Source organism: Octopus bimaculoides, chromosome 18 (assembly GCF_046866305.1).
Source record: "Octopus bimaculoides isolate indiv1 chromosome 18, ASM4686630v1, whole genome shotgun sequence".
NCBI classification, from domain to species: Eukaryota; Metazoa; Mollusca; class Cephalopoda; order Octopoda; family Octopodidae; genus Octopus; species Octopus bimaculoides.
Genome location: NC_142945.1, coordinates 40,396,967 through 40,421,751, shown reverse-complemented (window position 1 = coordinate 40,421,751; position 24,785 = coordinate 40,396,967). Strand labels below are relative to the sequence as shown.

Here is a 24,785-nt window from a genome sequence, read left to right as displayed (position 1 = left end):
CTAGTCTGGCATCCACTGGAATTTGAAGATCATGCTCATATGTTAGTGTGGATTATAAGAGATTCAGGATTATCATTTCAGGAAAGTTTGTGTTCTACCTGTGATACAAGTTTGGTAAGGATGAAATCGATGTGATCATAGGTCTTAATGCTTAAGAAAACTTAGGGCTAAACAATTACAAAAACATTGCTGATACTTTTTACAGCTAATCAAGGAAGCCTCTGTACAGTAACTTGATCTGCTAGAAATAATAGCCAAATCTGTCTCACAAATTATATTCTTGTTGTCCAAAATGCATAAAATAGTGGGATAGTCATGACTAGAATACTTTTGATCATAACTCTACTTGATCAAGGCTAAAATTGGCTAAACAATAACACCATTGCCAACATTTTTCATAAATGATCCAACCCTTTGTCACGGCCACTCGTGACTGTGATAATATTGTAGTAGAAATGTGTCTGTTGTTCATGGTTGTTGAGTGCTGTCACATGTAGATACATATTAGGTATGTGTGTGTATGTATGTATATATTACATTTATTAATCAAGATCATTTCAATAATTAGTGGAATAGTAAAAAGTTTAGAAATTTCTTCAAAAACTTAGGACTGTCTATTATGTTGAGAAATAACTGTAAGGTCGCAAATTTTCTAGATGCACCACTGGAATGTAATACACACCTCCATCAATTATAAGCCCAATAAAAAACTGAAATATGCGAACAGAAATTCCAACCGTCCTAGAGCAGTAATTAAGTCCATTATTAGGGGTAGTTCACCTAGAATATCCAAACTTTCTACTCATGAAGAAATTCTCTCTCAAAATACAGACTATTATAATATAGCATTAGCTAGAGGCAGGTATACCGAAAAGATCTAGTATATCTGTTGTCAGTGTTGTAAAAATACCTAAAGATATTTGGGTTGCATTCACAAGAGTATAGATTTAGTGATACATCTTATCTAGGAAATGTTAATTGTTATATTAACATGCATGAGTGTAAAAATACTAGTAATCACAAGGTTAACCTGTACAAACTTCTCATAATAAACAGCTGAAAATTAAATAGGGAAATGATAATTCCCATAGATGGAAGCAAGATGTTGTTAATGTGGCAAACTGTCTACAAAGCTCTGGAACTTCCCCTAAACTGATTTTGAGTATCTTGGGAAACAGGCCTGCATCAAGTTGAAGTAGAAAGATTACATATAACAAGTTTTACTCCATGAAATTAGGTTAGTAAATAAATCTAGAATTAACCACACCACTCTCAACAGCAACAAAACTAGTAAAAATAGGTTACACAAGAAAAGTTTTAAATCCCCTTTCAGAATTAATGTAGCCTTGGATATCCTTGGAATTTTCTTTAGGCTTTGGAGAAGTATTCCCCCCTCTAGTAAGTATAGTAACATTTTTAGTGGGCATAGTGTGGAATTCAACCATGTCTAATTTAATTGATAATGTAACACATATTAACGATAAGAAATTGAATAGAATTAGTAATATGAAACCTGTATTTAATTATTCATATAGTAAATACAACTGTAGGTCTTCTGTATATTTGTCTCTATTTTGTATAAATAACACTAGTACTTTGGAGTTCCCTCCTAGCAATAATAATTATGTTAATACAATAAATAATGTTTCTTCAGATAATAAACCTAACAGTATGTGAACTGTTGGGATCAATATCAGTGCTCTTTAAATATCCAATGTCTGAGAAAGAATTTATTGTATAAGTATTCTGTTAAAAAAATGCCCAATACAGTACATTATTATGTAGGTGAATTTAAATTCAAATTTAGATTGCATAATCATATACATTCCTATAATAACAAATGAAAAAATCTTAGCACTTCACTAGCTAAATTCATCTGGGATCTCAAATAGTGGAAGGTAGCTGTAATTTGTATTCTATGGAAGCACCAGAAATTCTCAGGTGCAAGTCTGGTCTAATTAATTAGCATTATAAATTATTGATCCATTGTTTTCACCAGTTCAATCGAACATTCTTAGAAATTTCATTTAGCTTACTTACTTGATTTGAATAGAGTTAATGATAGTGTTCTTATTTATTGTTAGTCCAGCTTTATCACAGGTGATTCTGTTTAAAATGTCCTCTACATCTTACTATTTCTTGCTTAAATTATTTCTTATATAACTAATCATTTATTTCTTAACTAACAAATTTATCTAGTTTCATCTGTAAATGATCCAATAATATCTAGCTATAATTCTTGTGGAAGTCTTTATTCTAGTTCCTTGTCTTTTCAAGTCTTTATCTTGATTTTCTCTTTATATTTCTCTTTTTCCTATTATTTAATACTTCTAAGAATATAGCAATAAACTATCTTCTTTGAACATTTCCATTTTATCCCTTTGTCTTCTTATCTCTCCACTAGTATATAAGAATGCAATAAGTCTTTCAGTTTCCCTGGGTCTATCAGCGTTTGTTGCCTTAGCTGTTTACAATACATTTAATGAATGGGAACTAGTAAGGCACTTTTGTCTTCATAGTCCCTCTACATGGGTGTTTCTCTGATAGTGCAACAACTTTGCTGTTTAATTTATTACTTGATCTTCTATGCCCTTCTCTCTCTCTCATATCTATTTAACCTAATTCAGCTATGTACATACCCCCGCTGGTAGTATTTTTATGGCACAGAGATTTATGTGAAGAGATGTTTGGCAGAACTTTTCATTTAATATTGCATGGAATTACATCATTTCTTTTTATTTATATTGCCCAGCATGTAAATTGATGTAACAATTCCACTAATTATCAAAACGATAGCAACTGATTGATAAATGTATATCATTATCTTCATGCACCAACCTAATAATCAATACATTTCTGTGGGTTTACAGTTTGTAGAGAACCGTTTTATTGGATTAACTGAACACTAATTCTAATTTTCCTTCCTATACATTTCGCATAGAGTACTGACTGAGGTACTTGCCAAGACTTCATAAATCCCTATCCTCTTACTATATACACACACACACACACACACACTCACACTCACTCACTCGCTTGCTCGTTTCAGTTCAGATGGGAAGCAACTATGGCGGTTTTTTTACTACTTGATTCTCATCCTGCTGTCATTCCTTAGATATTTTCCAAGTAGAAAACATTTCTTTTTTCATATTTTGGAGGAATATTGGTAGTGCAGAGTTAACAAATGAATTGTTGTCAATAAAATGTCAACAAACATCACCAGTTGTAGCCCAGTCACAAACAGTGATATCAGCATCTATAGCTGAGCTACAAATGATGGCATCACCATTAGCCATATTTCAGCATAGACTGTAAATACACACACGCATGCACACATGAATACACATTAATATACTGAAGCACCTATGGCAGTGAGCTGGCAGAATCGTTAGCACACTGGACAAAATGCTTAGCAGCATTTTGTCCATTTTTACGTTCTGAGTTCAAATTCCACTGAGGTCAACTTTACCTTTCATCCTTTTGATGTAATCGACTTACTCCAACCCTCGAACTTGCTAACCATGAAACCAATGTACTACAGAGCTTAAAGTTTGGCTCCAGTTACTTCATTTTATTTTTATACTTATTTACTTTCTGAAATGAATTTGAAAACTCATTCAATAACAGCATTTCTTCCTCTTAAACAGAAAATACTGAAACTAAAAAGCAAATCATTCTGCTTTCATTGCAGGAAGCTGAGCCCAAGTTAAAATATGAACGCTTGGTTAATGATTTAACTAAGATTCTCAACAAAGATGCTGCAAGTTGTATGGCAGTTCACTCCAAAGTAAGTTTGTTTTGCTTGTTTGTATGTTTTATTATTTTATAAATATTGATTGGTTTGTTTAAGATGGTTGATACCCTTCACTTTCATAGTCATTTTCAAATTCTAACTGAAGATACACTCTGGTTTCATTCTACAAGTCTAAACTGCAATTAGCTCTTTCAGGTTTAGACTATTTTCATGATGTCCTCCTCTACTTTCCCAGGTTGACTACCTGATCCATTTTAGTTTCCATGACCAGTTTATTTTTAGTGGTGTTGTATCACCAAAGACTGTGTTTTAGGATTTCTTTGTTTCACATTCCAAGTAATGAATTCGGATTGACAAATTGACCAATCACTGTTGATACCTTTCTCACCTCCAAATCCAACCTTTGTCCTATCCTTGCTACCTTTGATTCCATTTAATCATCTGATGACTGCTTAATCAACGCTCTTTATCTCACCTCACATGTTGAGGTTGGATAAAAAAAAAAAACTTTGCTCCTTAACGCTGGCACATCAAATCAGGGCTTAATCAATTCTATCCTGTTGACTACCATCATATTGCCCACACATCAAACATCTCAAAGATGGTGGAAACAGCTATAAACAACGACCTCCTTTATTACCTTCCCCTGCTTTCCATAATCAGTGGTCACTACTACAGCAGTTTTCCAAGAACCAGATCTACCTTTTCCTTTCTCTTTTGTCACTTATTAGTTTATTAGCAGAACTATTTGAGCATCAGACAAAATGCTTTGCAGTATTTGTTCTGGCTGGGTTCTGAAATTACATCCCGCTAGGATCACTTTTGCTTTTCATCCTTCCAGGATTAATAATTAAGTATCAATCTGGAGTGGCGAACTGGTGAAGATTTTAGAGCATGGAACTGAATGCATTGTAGTATTTGTTTCAGCTGTTTGCATTTTGAGTTGAAATACTACTGTTGGTTATTTGAGTAGTAGACTCAATTCATGGCCCACTTTAATTCCACAACTTGGTCCTTGGGTGTCTTTAGTTGTATTCACTCAGCTGCAAGCATTTGGGCCAGATCTCTGGTTTGATGATACCTTTTTCTTTTTTTTTTCCCCACCTGTCTGTGAGGTTCTAAAAAGGTTCATGGGGACTGTCTGTTCTCTTGATAAAATGATAAAAATTCTAAAAAAAAGTGTAAAAAAACCATACAGATGTGTCCTTTTGTAGTGGAATTTGGGAAAAACAAACTTGTTACCCTTTGTCTGGCATATAATGACTATATTTATTAAAGAAACATCATCAACATCATCGTTGTTTAACGTCCGCTTTCCATGCTAACATGGGTTGGACAATTTGACTGAGGGCTGGTGGACCAGTAGGCAACACCAGGCTCCAATCTGATTTGGCAGAGTTTCTACAGCTGGATGCCCTTCCTAACGCCAACCACAAAACTACATTCTTCACTACACCAGAACAACACACAACTTGAGCCTTTTATAGTCACTACAAACATGAGGCTACCCAAGCTCTGGTGATTTCACAATATAACATCACATGTTATATTACAGAAACTGAAGGACAAAGACTAGGGTGCCACTAATGATCAGAAAATACCTGAACCCTCAATAGTTATCCCCTTCCAAAGGCCACTTTGGGTTAATGCTCACATACCTGAAATTGTATTGATGACAAACAAACATCCTAGACATCATTTAATGATAGCTCTTCTGAAGTACCCAGTACACTCTGTAAAGTGGTTGGTATAGAAAGAGCATCCAGCTGTAAAAATTGTGGCAAAACTAAGGTACTGGAGCAAGAGGATTTCCACCAACCTGTAGTATCCCGTTAGACCATCCAAACCATTGATGTTTTACAAACTTGTCCAGTTCAAACCAGTATAACAAGACAGATGGAAGTTTCGTTCTTGTCACTTAGTTTGCAGAAATAACAGCTAAATCTTCCTCAAATTACATTCTACTGGCTCAAAAAAGGAAGGACACATTGTTCTAGGTATACAACTGTGCAATGATCATGACAAGAATACTTTTGATCAGAGATCTGCTCAGTTGTGACCAACTCAAGGTTAAACAACTGACAAACAGGTAGTAGTGGTGGCAACAGGGGGTGCTGGGTTTTTTCTTTCTTTTTATTAGCCTTGCACTATTTTGTTCAGATTATCTTTATCTTCAAATAAATTGCAATTTATTAGTTGTTAAACCAACTGTATTTTCTCTTTTTTTTTTTTTCTTATTTTTTACTTTCTTGCAGTTCTTGGCTCTTGGCACTCATAATGGTGCAATCCACATATTAGATCATGCCGGATACAACATCAAAGACATACAGGCGGTAAGTTGTTTATTTAATTCTTTATCACAAGGTCATGATTTCAGCATTTATCTTCCATTGGGTTCACAGCTGTATGAGCCTACACTAACTACCCAATTGTGGGACGGACCAGAGCAAGAACCAGATGAAGGTTGTTGTTGTGGATATGTCAATGTAATCTGAAACTGTGCATAAACTAACACAGGGTACCCCTTGGGGTTGTTACCATTTTGGAGATCCTTTCTTGTTGTTGTTTGGTTCTATATGTTCTTATTGTTATTTATTGATGTGTTTTCTTAATTGTTTTGGTGGCCTTGCCCTTTTATTCATCATAAATCCCCACCCCGTAGTTCTTGACTGTTGTTTCCTTTTGGAATTCATGTTTGTAGTTCAGTTGTGTGTGATGTTAAAACAGTCGAAAGGTTTGAGAACAGAGCCTTTCTTCCCAGATCAAGCCCTTATCAACTTTTTCAAGCACTTACTTGAAAAGGAAGATGAAGGAAGAGAGGGAGAGAGTAAATTTTATGAAAGGTGCAAGCATGGGTGTGTGGTTGGGTAGTTCTCTCTCAACCACATGGTTTCTGGTTCAATCTCATTGCACGGCCAATGAAACTGAACTTCTGTTATAGCCTCAGTCCAGCCAAAACCTTGGGAGTAAATTTATTAAACAAAAACCTAAAGAAGCTTGTTGTGTGTGAGTGTCCTGACCTCATGTAATGGTTGTAAGCAAGTGTCACTATCAAACAAGCAGTATCATTTATTACCAGTCTTCCACGAAAATATGTTTGGCCAAGGGGAAATATTAACTTACTCAGAAACAAAGAATTGGCAACAGGACGGGCATCTGGCCATCGAAAATTTGCTTCAATGAATCATGTCTGACCCATGCATGCATGGAAAAGTGGATGTTAAAACGAATATGATGTAGGTGAAATTGCTGTGACTAAATAGCCCTGCTCTATGCAACTATTAATTAATGACAAAAATCGGAATAAGTAATTGCTTTTGCCTATCAGGGTAGCCCAGGATTGGTGGGGGGTACTCCAAAACACTCTATGCTGCTGCCCCTCCTCTACTTTCTCATCACCCCTTAATTTGGCGATCCATTTTTGTGTTTATGTACTGTTGTTTTCCATTTACTATTATTATTTATTATTTCTGTGTCTTTATTGATTGGTTGATCTTGCTCATTGTAAATCTGTTACAATTGCTTGTTTATTTAAAAGTTATGTCTCCATGCACAATTAAAGCAGATACTCAGTTGCTGATGAAGTTCCCTCACAAGATTAAAACTAGTCTGGTTGATCCCGCTTTTTCTATATATGTATGTATGTATGTGTGCGTGTGTGTGTGTGTGTGTGTGTTTCTGTCTGTGTGTCTAACCACATAGCTATGCATGTGCAAGGTGTTTACATCTGTCTATCACTGACAGCATTGGCTAAAATTTATAGATATATTCTGTAGTACAGTATAGCATATATACATACATTTAAATATAAATAGGTGTATGTGTGTGTATAGAATCTGGTGGTCAGGAAAGTGAAATTCAACTAATTAGATGTGAGGTATTGGCTGCAATAACCATAGACAAATCTTGTCCCTTGGCATAATATAGTTTTGAACTTCACACCTGTACCTACACACACATACATGTATGTGTATGCATATATGTATGTATATACACACACACACACACACACACATTATGGGTGCATGTATGCATACACACGTTTGTATACATAATATTCATAGCTGCATGCACACAGACTGTGTATGTATGTATGTGTGTGTGTGCATGTGTGCCTATGAATGTATGTTAATGCATACATATCAACACAAGCACCCACATCTTGTTCAAACCTGTTTTATTCAGTATCACTATTATTGTACATGTAAGCATGGCTGGAAAATATTGCAATATATTGCAATAAAGAAGAGAATCATGTCTGCTTTTCAGATGGAAGTGTTTTGACCTTAAGCATGTATGAATCTCTTTCACCTGAATAAAGGCTACAGACACACACACACAAATGTATGTACATGTGTGTGTGTATGTATATATATATACATACATATATATATATATATATATATATATATATATATATATATGAACTGCTTATTCAGGATCACTTTGATGAATGGTAAGACACCCACACACACAAGCACACTCAAAGACATCTAATGGATCCAGAACTTCATTGAACTGGTTACTAAAAGTTGTATTGGCACTGGTAAATCAATCAATATCTAAAACGCAAAGTAATAAGAGAGAGAGAGAGAGGCAGAGACAGAGAGAGAAATTATTGCTCGAAATATTGAGATGTCTGACATATTGATGCTTTCAGAAAATCATTTTTCTGTCGTCTCTACCAACATCAAACATTACCACCACCACTGCCTTCATGAACCAACAAAAGAACCTTTGCAGGGTCATTTGAAAAATAGCAATCAAATTTTCCTCATCCTGGAAAATGCAGCCAAATCTTCCTCAAATCACATCCACATCATCATCATTTTCATCATAATGCCCACTTTTCCATACCTGCATGTTTGAACAGAATTCACTCAAGCAGATTTTCTACAGCTAGATACCATTCCTGTTGTCAGCCCTTGCCTGTTTCCAAGGAAGGTTATTCCTTGGAAACAGGCAAGGGCTGACAACAGGAATATAGAGGGTTTCCTGTAGGATTAACGGTAATGTAATGGTAGTATTATATAATATTTCCTCATTGCCAAGCATGTTTCTCACAGGAGATTGAAAAAAAAAAAATTGTTTGTTTACAAAACAATCAGTGTTGACATTTGTTTACAACTATCACAAGATGTCGAGAGAAAAGGGTCACTTCCCCTATCACATCGCATGCATGAATGCATACAAACAGACAAACTGACAGACAAACAAACTTCTTTCAGTTTTTGTCTACTAAATCCATTCATTAGGCTTTGATTGGCCAGGGGCTGCAATCAGACACATGCTTGAATACCAGATAATGTGGTCCCAGATTCCCTGGGATGGTCATATTTAGAGTGCCTTCGATTATACATCAGCTTGATCAAGGTAAGCCTTAAGTTAAAGGTAATGACTACCGTTACATTATCGTAAATCCTACAGGACACCCTCTATATGGTCACTTGACTTGCTAGAAATTGCAGGCAGATATCCTACATATAACACTATAGTCAATACCACCAACCATACTTGCCACTTGGCTGTTATTTTATTTTCTTACCCCTGGAGTGATGAAGAGCAAATTTGGCCTTGGCAGTGTTTGAACTCAGCCTGTAAAGGGCTGGAACAAATATCACATTACATATTGTCCAACATAGTAATTATTCTGCAAATCCGCCAGTGTGTTGATGCTACTTTCGGTAGTGGTGGTAGCGGTGACAACAGCATCATTATGACTTTCATTAATGTCCAAATGTCCATTTTCTATTGTCATAATGATACAATGTCTGATATTACATTTCTGTGCTCTGTGCTATGTCATGTCATCTGTAAGGTGGAGTATCTTTAATATCTTAGCTGGAAACGGTAGTTAATTGTTAGCTCAGCAGCATAGTTAGGTCAGATACATTCACCATGCCCGTACATACATCATTTCAATGGCTTAGTCAGAGGAGGAGGAAGTGGAACAGAGACTGACAGTGGGGAAAGGAAGAGGAAACTAAGAACTTTGGGTTATCATTGGATTGGAAACCAGGTTGAAATAATTGCAACTGTGCAGATTCTGCTAAAGACAGATAATAAACTGGTTAGTGGTACCAGGGATGGTTCTTCCTCCTCCTCTAGTGCTTTTGTTGTTGTTTAACTATATGGTTGAGTATGTCTCAATCTATCGGATCTGTAAATATACTTTAAATGAACCACTTTGACACAATATACCTGCAACAAGCATCCTTGCATAATTTGTATGTCAATAAATGTGCAGGCATGGCTGTGTGGTAAGAAGTTTGCTTCCCAACTTCATGGTTCCAGGTTCAGTCCCACTGCATGGCACCTGGGGCAAGTATCTTGTACAATAGCCTCAGACCTACCAAAACCTTGTGAGTGGATTTGGTAAATAGAAACTGAAAGAAGCCCATCATATATGCTTACCTGTAAATCTGTGTGTGTGTGTGTGTGTGTGTGTGTGTGTGTGTGTGTGTGTGTGTCTTTGTGTCTGAGTTTGTCCCCCACAACCACTTGACAACTAGTGTTGGTGTGTTTACATCTCCATAACTTAGCAGTTCAGCAAAAGAGACTAGTAGGATAATTACCAAACTTTAAAAAAAAGAATGAGTATTAGGGTTGATTCATTTGACTAAAATTCTTTAAGGCAGTGCCCCAGCATGGCCGTGACCTGACAACTAAAACAAGTAAAAATATAAATGCAGTTATGAATTTCTGACAGCAATGTATCAATTATTATTGAGTGTTGGATGGTATTAATGTCTGTAAAGCTACAGTGATTGGCTACAACACTTCAGGCATTCTCCCTTCACCAAAGTACAGGGAAGTTTATGTTTATATTAGGACATTAAATAAAACTAAAACATGTATGGCATAATTCCCATACTTTCAGAAACATTCAAAATATCGTTCGTCATTGACTATTTTGACATTACCTTATGTCAAAATAATTTCTGACCAACCAAAATGTTTCCTTTTGGGTAGACTGTTGGTGAAGCTCCTGCAAAGGGCTCCTGGGTCCTTGGCCTCAAGTAAGATTGCAAAATTGAAGAACCTATGAAAAATAAATATGTGATCATCATCATTGTCATCACTGTTTAACATTCCTTGTTTCCATGCTGGCATGGGTTTGGCAGTCTGATAGGAACTGTCAGGTGGCGAGCTGGCAGAAACGTTAGCACGTCGGGCGAAATGCTTAGCGGTATTTCATCTGCTGTTATGTTCTGAGTTCAAATTCCGCCAAGGTCAACTTTGCCTTTCATTCTTTCGGAGTCGATAAATTAAGTACCAGTTATACACTGGGGTCGATGTAATCGACTTAATCCCTTTGTCTGTCTTTGTTTGTCCCCTCTATGTTTAGCCCCTTGTGGGCAATAAAGAAATAAGGAAGTAATGAGCCAGAAGACTTTATAAGCTCCACTGTCTGCTTTGGTATGGTTTCTATGGCTGTATTCCCATCATGACATAGTTACTTTACAGCTTGTAATGGGTGCATTTTATGTGGCTCTATCACCAGCAAGATTACCAAGTAACTCACAAGACAAGTCCCTTCAACTGAGGTGGGAAAATATTGAGGAAAAGGATGAGAGGTTAGAGTATGATATAGGGACAGTAACAGGTGACCTTGAAGTAGAGGAGATACATGGCTACGCCAGCTGGAAAAGAGTTGGGGAGAGAAGCCAGAGGATCAAGCTGTGTTGGGATGTGATTTCAAGTTACAGGGAAGTAAATATAAGTGAACTGGCATTAGGAAGGGCATCCAACCCTAAAATCCATGGCAAATCAGATTGGAACCTGGAGCAGCTCTCCGGCTTAAAAATTCTAGCCAAACCATCTAACCCATGCCAGCATGGAAAGCAGATGTTAAATGATGATGATGATGATGGTACAGATAATTGAACAGAGTGAGTGAGCAGGTGTTTTTGTGAGAGTGCGACAGGAGAGTGAGTGATAGAAGGGAGGGGAGTGCAGTGAATGGTGAACACAGATATAGGCAGGGAATGTTAAGAAGATGAGTTGTGGGGGAGAGATTCATCAGGGACAAACAACATCTATAATTCTTTATTTGCATAAATAAGATTTGTCATGCAAGGTTTTTTTTTCAAGTCATAACTTCACCCAATTTTCTGGAGCTTTTTTAATGATTTGTTGAATCTAAAGTTTCTCCCAATCATGTTAAGTCATATGTAACTTCACTGAATTTTGGTTTCTGATAGTTTTTTTTTTTTTTTTTTTTTTTTTTTTTTTCGGTATATCTTTTCTCCTCACTTTTCATTTTGTTTACCACTTTTCTATCTTGATGTTGATATATACAACTTTCCTAACATTGTTTCAATGAAAATAAATGCAATTTTTACATTTTGCAAATTCTAGTTTGAGAGAAAAATTAGATTAGCTACAGATACAAAAGAATATTTTTTTCTTCTTGAGAAATGGACTCAATATGAGGAAACTGACTTTCACTTCATACTTCCATAGATTCAAATAGAGGGAAAAGATTTAATTAGTAAGAGAAGTATCAACAACAAGAAGAATGTTTTATTGCCAAAACATATTGTAAAAGTTAAAGACATTCCAAAAATGTGAATTATTTTCACTGCTTGTTATCCACTTTCCAAATATGTAAAATATAATTCTCCAGTCAGTATCCAGCTTGTTTGGTCTCTCTTTCAACTTTCATTATTACACTTATATCACATTTTGCTGGTCATATGAACTGAAGATGTTATGAAGTAGTTCAAATTTTTTCCACAAGTTGGTGGACAAGAGCAGCATAGAAACACTGCTGATGGTGTTACCCTAATTCCAAATATGTGCCATTTGTTGGAGTAGTCGTCTCCTGCCAGCTGGAAGGGGCTGAATCTATAATTCATAAAGCCATACAGACATAGATAAAAATTCACATTTATTTGTGTAGATATATGCATGTAGATATATTGTGTAGATATATGCTCATAGTTTTTTAGGGTTTTTTTTTTTTGTATGTTGAAAGGGTCTTTACCATATTTTATGTGTTATCTACCTTGTTTAAAAGTCAGGAAGTCATACAGGTCCATAGAAATTCACTTTTATTTGTGTAAATTAGCTTTTTAAAGTTCACTACATTAAATATATTAACACTAATAACTGGAAACTTGCAACTAATATACAGTTGCTGTTGTGTTGATCAAAGGCAGCTCTGGTATTTTCTTTAAATTGGACTGCTGCTACTGCTGCTGTTGTTGTTGTTGTCCTTCTTTTTCTTCATCTTTTTCCTCTGTTTCATTTTCCTCCTCCTCTTATCCCTAATTAAACAAATCTAGAATCAAAGATGATCCAGTTGTGTTCATCCCACATTTTATGGTCAAGCACTGTGTGTATAACTATGGGTATATTATTCAATAATTCGTTGTCTTTGATTTTCAAAGATAGTAGCATCTGATTTAGTAGCATCTGATTCAGCTAATATTTCTACTTGGGTGGGTAACCGCGTAGAAGCCCTCTTTGTGTTGGAATATTGCTGTCATTACTGCTGCTGTTATTGTTGTTGTTTGACCCCAGTCAGTTGTATTTCATCAGACCTGTGACATTTAAAAGATACCCTTAAGTCTAATACCTTGAAAATAACAACAGTGTCATTGATAGATAATGTCCTAATGAAGGATTGGGTGGTCATAGCTGGAGTATCTTTAACACAATGTGTGAATAAACAGTACGATAATCATGGTTGGGACATCTTTGTTCATAGGTTTACTCAGTCGGGGCTGACCTTGGGCTAAACAGCAATTATTTACAAGCTGATGGATCCAGCTAACAAACTGTGTGTGTCTTCTACATTGATCAATTAAACACAGCATCAGATCATCCATTCCACTACAACACGATGACTGTGCTTATGTGTGAGTGTGTGTGTGTGTGTGTATACATATATATATATATGTATATATATATATATAATTTAATCCTTACTCAATGCTTATAGAAGAAAACTAAATTTTTAAAGGGACCACAGAGAGATGAGTGAAATGGAGGACTGGTGGGGAGCTTCTGTTTCAGAACCCTTGGATTTTTTTTTTTTTTTCAGCTGTATAGTTCACGGTGTGAGAAATTAATTTATTCAGTATTCAGCTTAATGTGGATTATATAACAGCTTTATGATGGGATAAAAGGAAAGATCCTCGCTGTGGAATTTCAGCTGAGGTGCCATATTTAAGGAAATGTCATGGGCAACATGATCATGCATAAGCCATGTTGAGATTAGCAGTGTGAAGAGTTTGTGCCTTGGAGAGAGGCAGAAGTGTGGGGGAGGAAGGGGTTGTGTTTGCTTGTGATCTATGATAATGATGGTGGTTGTTATTGTTTTTGTTGTTGTTATTATTGCTATTAACATGGTAGGGAAAGCTATTCTAATTTATTGCTAAAGGTTGTGCGGAGTATTATTGGGATGGGAACGTATGGGTGACTGCACAGTGATGTTTATATGTATATATATCTGTGTGTGTGTGTGTATAGTGTATATATGCATGTATATAATTGATCATATATGTATATTCATATATATGCATGTATTTAATTTGTTATGCATATACATATATATGTGTGTGTATGTAATATGTATATATATATATATATATATATATATATATATATATATATATATATATATGATGTATTACAACAGTATATGTTGTGTAAGATATATATTTATGCATAATGTTGTGTGTTTAATGTATAAACGTGCGATATATGCATGTTTAAATGCATGTATATCAATATAAATATATCCCTGTATATGTATTGTCTATTTTATGTGTGTGTATATGTCTATATATATATGTATCCATATATATGTACGTACACACACACACATAGGCTGTGATTTATGCATAAAGATTTGTGTGTGCGTGTGTGTGCTCAAGCAATGCACACACATACACACACACACACACACACACACACACACATTTAATATATATACAGTTTTTAATCACAGGCATGTATATTATGTCATGATGATGATACATATGTACACACACACACACATATTTACACACAAAATATAGAATATAAAACAAAAGCATATACACACATCCATGTATGTACAAATACACACCCGCACATTTATAGACACACACACACACACACACACACACACACACACACACCTTAACTCTGGATATAAACATTGGAAATTGGAGGAGAAAAAATATTGTAAACTCCGATAAGAATCAGAATATGAATCTCTTGGTAACCAAGCAAAAATGCTAATGTCAATACATTACTCTCTGTGGCTTTTAAATTAGTCTCTGTCCTGGATGCTCACGTAAGCTATCAACCATTTTAATTGCAACTGCACACTGCACATACATGTTCCCCCACCTAAGCCCTTCCCAGTCTGTCCTGCTCCAACACCATGAACACACTGATGCTAAGGCTGAAAATATCTGCATTCATAGCCACCATTCCTAACAGTTCTTCCACCACCACCACCTTCAAACGATGCATCCCCGAGCCAGCTCTTTATCCTTTTTGAGGCCCTTCATTCTTTCCTTCTCTACACGGATCTACCCCAACTTTTAGCAACATACAAAAAGTGTGTTCAATTCCTACGACAGGTGACCTCTCTGACCTGTTAGTCAGCCATCAACCTATTGCCCTCACTTTCAATATTTCAAACATGATAGACACAATCATAGATAATGACCTCTCTCATCAATTTAAATCTCCTCCTTTTCACTTCTCCATGACCATCACCACAGATTCTATAAAACCCAGTTTACCTGAAACTTGAGCCCCCCCCCCCCCATGTCACACACCAGTATGTCTCTCTCTCACCTTCTAAGAACTTTGGCAAAAGCAGTATTATCTTTGATGACTAAAAAACCTTTGAGCCTGTCTAGTAGTCGTGATAATAATAATAATAATCATAACAATCTACATATATATGTAAAATCCTTTGTCTCTCTCTGTCTGGTCCCAATGCATTCTCAAACGGCTCAACCAAATCAAATCAAATTTTACATGGTAATACTATCAGACCCCGTGAATGTCAACATGTAATTTTTTTTGGATTGAAACAATGCAACATTGGCACTGGTTCCATATTACATGTCAAAACTCAAAGAATTAAAGTGAAAGAATAACATCTATCTTGTAATGTGATATAGTTTCACTGTTATACTTTTACTTTTAACCACGATGACGATGTCACATTTTGTATGTCTGTGAATGTATGTGTGTGAGTGCATGTGTGTATATGTCTCAGTGTGTGTGTCTTTCCACTGAAAGGATGAAAAGCAAAGTTGACCTTAATGGAATATGAACTCAGAACATAAAAAGAGATGGTTTGCTCGTAAGCAATTTCTCCCTTGTGCTAACGATTCTGCCAGTTTGCTGCTTTAATAATAACTGTTTCAAATTTTGGCACAAGGCCAGCAGTTTTGGAGAAGAAAGTAAGTCGATTACATCGACCCCAGTACTTGACTGGTACTTATTTTATTAACCCCAAAGGTAAAGTTGACCTTCATGGAATTTGAACTCAGAATGTGATGACAGACAAAATGCTGCTAAGCATTTTTCCCAGTGTGCTAACAGTTCTGCCAGCTCACCACCATAATAATAATAATAATAATAATAATAATAATCAATGCATGTGTATGTATGTATATATATATATATATTTGTATATACACTTGTGTGCTTATGTTGGATATGAAGCTGTCTTTATAAATAATACTATAAAAATTCCATGCATTCCAAGAACAGATTTCATTGTTGTTTTCATGTCAGGATCTCCATACACCATTTGCCATTTTCTGCTTTAAGCGAAATCCACAAAATGTTCCCTTCATCCTCCTCAATCTATTTCTCAGTCCCTGTCACACATCAACCTGTCCCTAGCCATCACCACCCCCAATCCAGACCATTAGGTATTAATCTCTTCTAATTTGAATTGATGTGTAGCTTGCCACAGTTTAAGCTGAGGAGGTAAATCCAATTTCAGATCCGGTGGCTGCAGTCTCAATTGTCATACCTTAATCATATTAATTTTCTTTTTATACCTACCACCGCCATGACTACTGCTGGCGGTGGTCATGGTGTTGTCATAAATACTTATATTGAAATAAGATGGATGGAATATTGTGCTGGAAAATTAGTTTCAGTCATTGTACTGTAGCCATGCTGGGACACTGCCTTTAAGAGTTTTAGTCGATCATATCAACCCCAATATTTTATTTGAGTCTGTTAATTATTCTGCCAGTTCGCCATCTTTTATGGTTTCTGATTTAGGCACAAGGCCAGCAATTTTGAAGGGGAGGGTATTAGTCAATACTATCAACTCCAGTACTTGGCTGATATTTTATTTTATCAACCCTAAAGAACAAAATGTAAAACAGATCTCAGCAGGATTTGACCACAGAACATACAGGTCTGTAATTGAATAACATAAGGTATTTTTGCCAGCACTCTCATAATTCTGATGATTCATATCCCTAATAATAATAATAATAATAATAATAATAATAATCCTTTCAACTATAGGTACAAGGCCTGAAATTTTGGAAGAGGTGGGGGGCTAGTTGATTACATCAACCTCAGTACTTGACTGGTACTTATTTTATTGACCCCAAAGGATGAAAGGCAAAGCCGACCTCAGCGGAATTTGAACTCAGAGTGTTAAGTTGAATGAAATGCTGCTAAGCATTTTGCCTGGTGTGCTAATGATTCTGCCAGCTCACCATCTTGGCAGCATTTGAACTCAGAACATAAAGCCAGATAAAATGCTTTTATGCTCTTTGTCTGATATGTTAACAATTCTACCAGCTTGCCACATGATAGTAGCTTCAAATTTTAGTCCAAGCCAGAAAATTTAGGGGAGAGGTTAAGTCAATTACATTGAGCACAATGCCTGACTGGTACTTTATTTTATCGACCCCAGAACGATGAAAGGCAAAGTTAGCCCTGGCAGAATTTAAACTCTGAACATAATGAGTTGAAAGAAATTCCGCTAAGCATTGTTTCTAACATGCTAACAATTCTGCCAGCTTGCTGTGGGGGTGGGGAAGTTAACTGCATTGTCTCCAGTACTTATTTTATCAACCCATAAAAGAGGAAAGGTAAAGTCAACCTTGGTGGCATTTGAACTCAGAATGCAACGCGTCAAAAGAAATGCCACTAATAATTTTCTCTAGTGTACCAATGATTCTGCCAGCTTGAGACCTTAATAATAATAATAATAATAATAATAATAATAATGGTTTCAAATTTTGCCGCAAGAGCAGCCATTTTAGGGGAGGAAATGAGACACTTGCATTGACTCCAGTGTTTCATTGGTACTTCATTTACTGACCCTGAAAGGATGAAAGACAAAGTCGACCTCAGTGGAATTTGAACTCAAAATGTAGCAATAAGCAAAATACCGCTAAGCATTTTGTCCAGCATGCTATCAATTCTGCCAACTCACTGCCTTTATAATAATAATAATAATAATTATAATAATATTAGTATTAATAAACAACCTGTTTAAAAATTATTGTTAAATTTATGTAACCCCTTAGTAATGGTTTGTGATGTTCTTGGATAAATTCTCTTTTTATTGAATGAAAGAAGAAAAAAATTTTAGATTACAAAAAAAAATCAATAAAAAAGGCAATATGTAAAAAAAAATGGTTTTTAATTTATTTGAGAAGCTTCAGACAAGAAGAAGGAAGTTCTTCTTTAATTGGAATGTCTTTCTCATGTTCGTGCTGTTGTTCTTGGTTTATCTTCAGTCTGGGAATGCTGAGAAATGGTTATTCTGTAGATTGTTGCTACTAATGATGAAATGGACATATTGGGCAACTGCCAACATTATCTCTCTCCCTTCCCTCCCCATTATTCTTTCTCTCTCCTAGACTTTTCTGTATATATATACACACACATATATGTGTACACACACACACTCATCTCAAACACAGATTATCTCTTTCTCTCCTCCCTTTATCTGTGTCTCCTTTCTTTTTTCTCTTCATATATGTATATATTTTATAAACTTATTCAGTCTTTATTTCTTTTATTCCTTCTACTTTACTCGCTTTCTCCATCTATTCTTTTTCTCTCTCTCTCTCTCTCTCTCTCTTCACACACAGACGTACATAGATACACGTAGATATGTATGCACATGTGCACACACATTTAGTGTAGTTTCAATTAATAAACCTTTTAATTTCATGTCAATTATTAAGAAATATTTTATATCCATTCCACAATTTCTTTCCAGAATCTTCTGAAATGCTCTAAATATTTTTTCTACCTGTCTAATTTTCCCACTCAACGTTTCATAGATTGATGTTTAATTGTTATTAATAACATCTCAAGTATCTAAAATGTCTTTACAAAGTCAACAGTCGACAGAGTATTCTAAGAGCTTTTCTCTTTTTTCTTTTTTATCTTTTCATTTTGACTTTTTCTCCCTTTTACTGATTGTCTCGTGTTGTCTAATTTCATTTCCATCATCTAAATGCAGTGTTGGCCTATACAGCCTAGAGACAAAATATGCATCGCTGATTTCCTCTTGCATTATCTCTGTGTCTGAGCTCTTTTCTCACTTCCATTGGGGAAAATGTTCAACTTAGCATAGTGATCTAATGAAACAGCCCCTAGTCTCACAGTGCTGTTGCTGTTTACAGTGGTGAACTAACCAACTCATGGTACCTCTATACGGTTAGTTGGACTGAGTTTATAGACAGTGATATATGTGTCTTGGCCACAGATGCAATACAATACTAGTGACTGACTACAAACCACTCACTCCCTGGTTGGTTAGCTGATATCCTTCTGACCTGGTCATCAGAGCTCTCACATTTTGTGAATTAGAATTAAAATGAATAAAAACATGATGGGATACAATAATTAGGAGGTCATGGTGCTGAACCTTCTGATCAGAGGTCATGAGTTCAAATTTTACTACAAGATACTCGACTTTGCTGCTTCTTCTTTATCAGTTTAACCTAACTGACTGGTAGCAAGTTTAATTCTTCTTTCACATTTGATCAATTAACTGAAAGAAAGGGATTCACTTCATCAAAATCCATCTGGCTTGCACTAAACATTTTAAAATATAGCAAAAATATTTTGGTTAAGTATTCATTTCTTGCTTAAAGAGAAAACCACATTTATAGGAGAGGGGGAAATAAGATTAAATGACATTCATACTTTTCCCTTCTGATTAGGTCTTTTCCATGAATCACAACTAAGTCATGGATGAGCCAACAAGGAAACCACTCTGTAGTGGATCATCATCGTCATCATCATCATTTAATGTCCGCTTTCCATGCTAGCATGGGTTAGACGATTTGACTGAGGACTGGTGAATCAGATGGCTACACCAGGCTCCAATCTGATTTGGCAGAGTTTCTACAGCTGGATGCCCTTCCTAACGCCAACCACTACGAGAGTGTAGTGGGTGCTTTTACGTGCCAATGCCAAAACATCTAAATAAGTAAAGGACACATCATACACTGTTGTCCTGCATATTTGAAAAGATGGAATGGTGAAGGTTGAAACCTACTTCATCATGGGCCTGCTCAACCAGGGCTAAACAACTAAATTGATGGTTTGTGTTTCAAAGAATTAACATCTTGTTTGTTTTTTTTTTATGGCAATGGCTACAGTTTATTCAAATATTGATTCTTCATATTAGTACTAGTCCACACAAATTTATAGGGGCGGATTGTAATCTATCAGGTCCTGTCTATAATGATCATTTATCTTAAGAGCCCTAATCAGAGGAAAAGCAAAATCAATTCTTGTCATGGGTTCAATGTGGAGCGCAAAAAGGACAGAACCGAATCCTGAAAGACATTTAGCCCAGTGCAGTGTTGTTGCTGTCATTCTTATGCTTTAATTCATTCAAGTATTAGGTACTTTATGACAACCTTTAACCCAATGAAGTATTGGTCAGAGCTTAATGGTTTATGGAATTTGTTAGATACAATGTACCAGTTCTTTAAAGTGTGAATTTATTTGTTAGATGCAATGTACCAGTTCTTTAAAGTGTGAATTTATTCCTGAATTATTATTACTAGTATTATAGATCTTAGGTCAGAATTTTATAGCACTGCTACTTAATATATTGATTCTGGGGTGAAGGAAGGACAAAGTTGAATCTTAGGGAGATTTTGAACATAGAAAGTTGTGGATGAAACTAAAATACTACAGACATTTTAATACTAAAATACTATAGACATTTTAGTCTGATTCTGTCTCGTTTCTGTCACGCTTGCAACTCTACTTTAATCAAAGTGGCTGAGACAATTAATTTCTTCTGACTAAATTAATTTGTGGCCATCACTATCATCAGGGCTTTTTAATACTGGTGTGGTTGATGTACATAAAACATTATCAGTAATATAGCAACTAGACTCTGCAGAATTAGTCTTCTTGGAAGCGGGAAAGGAGCAGAAATGGCAGAATGTCAACTAAATTCCTTGTATTTGTTAGTTTTATTCTTCTTAATTGTAATTTCAACAAGATCAGCTTTGTCTTCTAGCATTCTAGGTTCTATAAAATAGACACCAAGTGTAACTTAATATTGGTTGAATGTATCCCTTCTCTAGAACATCTAACCTTGCACCACAATATACATACATGCATGCATGATGGACTCTCCTGTCGAAGATGATGTATGAGCATTCAGTTTTTACTGAACGACCTGCACAAATGATTGTTTATAGTGATCAAATGTTCATACCACACATTAGCTCACTCCCTCCAAATCGATGTTGCTTGAACAGGTGCATGGTGTTCCATGCATCAGGTGTCAAAGTGATTGCAGATCAATGTGAGATGAGGTGTTTTGCTCAAGAACACAACACACCACCCAGTCTAGGAATTGAAACCATGATTTTGCATGCAACACCCTAACCACTGGGTCATGCATCCTCACTACATACATACATGCATGGACTGTGAGAAGCTACATACACTCAGGCGCTTTTCACTTTTTGCTGGAACCCACAGGTTTACTAGATTCTGGCTTTTGATAATTTCTTCCAGTATACCATTCTCCTCACTTCCAATCTTTGTTGTGCTACTTTTCTACCTTGTTATTGGTATGTACAACTTTTCTAAAATTGTTTCAATGAAAATAAATATAATTTTTAGCATTCAAATGGAAAATTAAGTTGGCTCATGATACAAAAGAAGAATTTTTTTCTTCTAGGAGAACAGACTCCATATGAGGAGACTGTTGCTTCATGTTCCATAGATTTTGTCTAGAGGGCAGGAATTTGATCCATTACAAAATTACTATTCAGAGGCATCTTATCTCAAACCAACATGGAAAATGTTTTACTGCCAAAGCATATATAAGTTCCAGAAATGTGAATTATTCTCATTGCTTGTCATCTGCTTTCTAAATAAGTTCAAAATAATTCTCCAAAAAATATTCTACTTCTTTGGTCTCTATATTTCTAGTTCTGTTGTTTTCGTCTTTGTTCACATTTTGCTGGTCATAAGAGCTGTTATAGAGTGTTTCAAATTTGCTCTGCATACTGGTGAACCAAAGAAGCATAGTAACACTCCAAGATTTACCCTGGCTACAAATATGTACCATTTGTGGGAGAAGAGGTAGTTGGGGAAGCCATGCAGACGGACACACACACACACACACACACACACACACAAATTCGCATTTATTAGTATAGATATATATTCAAATTTTTGAAGAGATATTCACTGGAGCAATAAACTGGTTCATAGCTCTGCTGTTGGCTAGTACTTCAATAGAATTCTTAAATAGCATTTTCTACAAAGAAACTGTATTGATTCTGACTTTGAAATAATCCAATTTTCTAAATATTTATAAGTTCTAACATGTTTAGTATTAATAATATTCAACTAGTTTTCATTGAAAAAGCGAATAGCAAGATAAAGGATCTTCATTTCTTCATTTTACTTTTTTCTCTCTGTTGTTGTTGTTATTATCATTATCATCTTTATTATTATTCTCATTATTATTATTATTGATGATTTTATTTTGGCAGTTATTATCTCTTAGTTATTGTATTATGTTCTCATGTCACTTTGTGTGTTTCAGTCTTCTTTTGTCTGGTTTCCCAGTCTGTGACAAGTCATTCTTAAAGCCAAAAAGCTCAAACACATATTCTCAATTGCAGCTGTTTTAACTGCCTCATCTTGTCCCTCTTTAAACTTGCATATATATATGTCCGAACTTACTGACCAAATCTCTCTTGTACACTTTTCAGAGAACAAGCACAAATATGCAAATTAAGCTATTTGCTACAGTGATAACATAATTTATGACTCCTTTATTTATTATAGATGAATATTCTATGTTGTTATTGATTAGGGAAGTAAACAGACTGTGTCTCCTCTGGGGAGCAGTCAACAAACCTGGAAACTCTCCCTTCTGTTTTTCTGCTCTTCAAATGCAAAGAAGGAATGTATTTATATTCATATATTTCTCTCACAGCTTGGCTTTCTAATATTTAAATTTATTTCTGTCCTTTTGATTTATGATCGGTTGTAGCATTATTCTCTCTCTCTCTCTCTCTCTCTCTCTCTCTCTCTCTCTCTCTCTCTCTCTCTCTCTCTCTCTCTCTCTCTCTCTCTCTCTGTATATTATAAGTGCAAGCAAAAAAAAAAACAAAAAACATGTGGTTGAGAATTTTGCATGTAACTATGTGATTCTGAGTTCAATTCTACAACACATCACTTTGGATAAGTTTCTTCTACTACAGCCTTAGATTGACTAATGCTTTGCAAGTGGAGTTTTATGTACAGAAACTGTGAAGAAGCCCATTGTGGGTGTGTGTATCATCACCATCATTTTACATCTGTTTTCCATGCTGGCATGGGTTGACTAGTTCACCACAGACTGAGTCAGTTCCCATTGGGAGCTCCTAACAAATATGAACTCTCTCTTTCTCTCTCTCTCACAACACACACATACACACATTCATTTGTTTGCATCCACTTTTCCGTGCTAGCATGGATTAAATGAATACATGATACTGAAGTATTGTTCTTATAATTGGAAGTCCTTCTTATCACTAACTTTTTAGCTCTTTCTCAACTAAGGGATTTTTTTTAATTATGCCCATTTTTAGAAGTCTAGAGCTGGGTGATGACTTGTTGAGAAGGGATAACAATGAAGTTTACCTTTTTGGAGCTTGAAGCTTTTTCATGTAAACTTTCACATAACCACTCCCCATACATACACACATATATGCATACATACACACATACACACATGCATGCATACATACATACATGCACATATGCATGCATACACACATACACACAAGACAACCTCAAGGATAAGAAGCCATAGCTGCTCATAATAATAATGTGAACTGATGGAATGTCCCAGTGAAAACCTCAATCAAATGTAAACTCAACAGACCTGACATAATGATTTGGGATAGAGAAGAGAAACTGTGTACCGTTGTGGAAATCAACTGCTCTGCAGATATTAACATAAAGCTTAAGATCAGCAAAAAAGAAAATATCTACACAGAACTATTGAGAAATTTTCAGTTACCCTATCCAGATTACAAGTTCAAGTTTATACTTGTAATTATTGGGGCACTGAGATATGTAACACTGCTTAAATACCAATCTTGAGAATCACAAACTCTGGGGGTTGCTCTGTGCTACAGTAGAAATCACTTCCCCTCAGTGCCCAAGGAAACTGAACACAAAACCATGTGATTGAGAAGTGGACCTCATAACCACATAGCTGTGAGTGCATTTTTGCACATGCAGGTATGGTATGTCTTTTATGTTCAAAATTAATTTAGACATTTCATATAGTATGATAAAATTTATGCCAAAATGAAATAAGTACCTGGTGGATATCATTAACTATAACCTCTGAAAGCAGTGTACCAGTATGACTGGAATGAATAGGAAAGAATCACACCATCTTATGTCCAATCTATGCCAGCATAGATAGATAGACAGGCACAGACAGACAGATAATACCTTGCATGTATACCCTGACACCTCATCATCATCATTGTTTCTCTCTTTCTATCTAGAGTAGTCATGTATTCCTTTT

The 24,785-nt window shown here is 35.6% G+C and overlaps 1 protein-coding gene across 7 annotated transcripts in view; it reads left to right on the top strand.

The window, feature by feature from the left end:
- The window catches only part of LOC106883153 (vacuolar protein sorting-associated protein 41 homolog), a 171,355-nt gene that overhangs the window by 49,496 nt on the left and 97,074 nt on the right, over positions 1-24,785 (top strand). For all 7 annotated transcript variants that reach the window (XR_016244991.1, XR_016244990.1, XR_016244989.1 and 4 more), the window contains 2 exons: positions 3,692-3,787; positions 6,010-6,087. Coding sequence is in view for 4 of the 7 variants with exons in the window: in XM_014934065.3 (XP_014789551.1) it covers positions 3,692-3,787; positions 6,010-6,087 (174 nt within the window). In the remaining 3 variants the exon portion in view is untranslated. The remainder of the gene's footprint in view (positions 1-3,691; positions 3,788-6,009; positions 6,088-24,785) is intronic.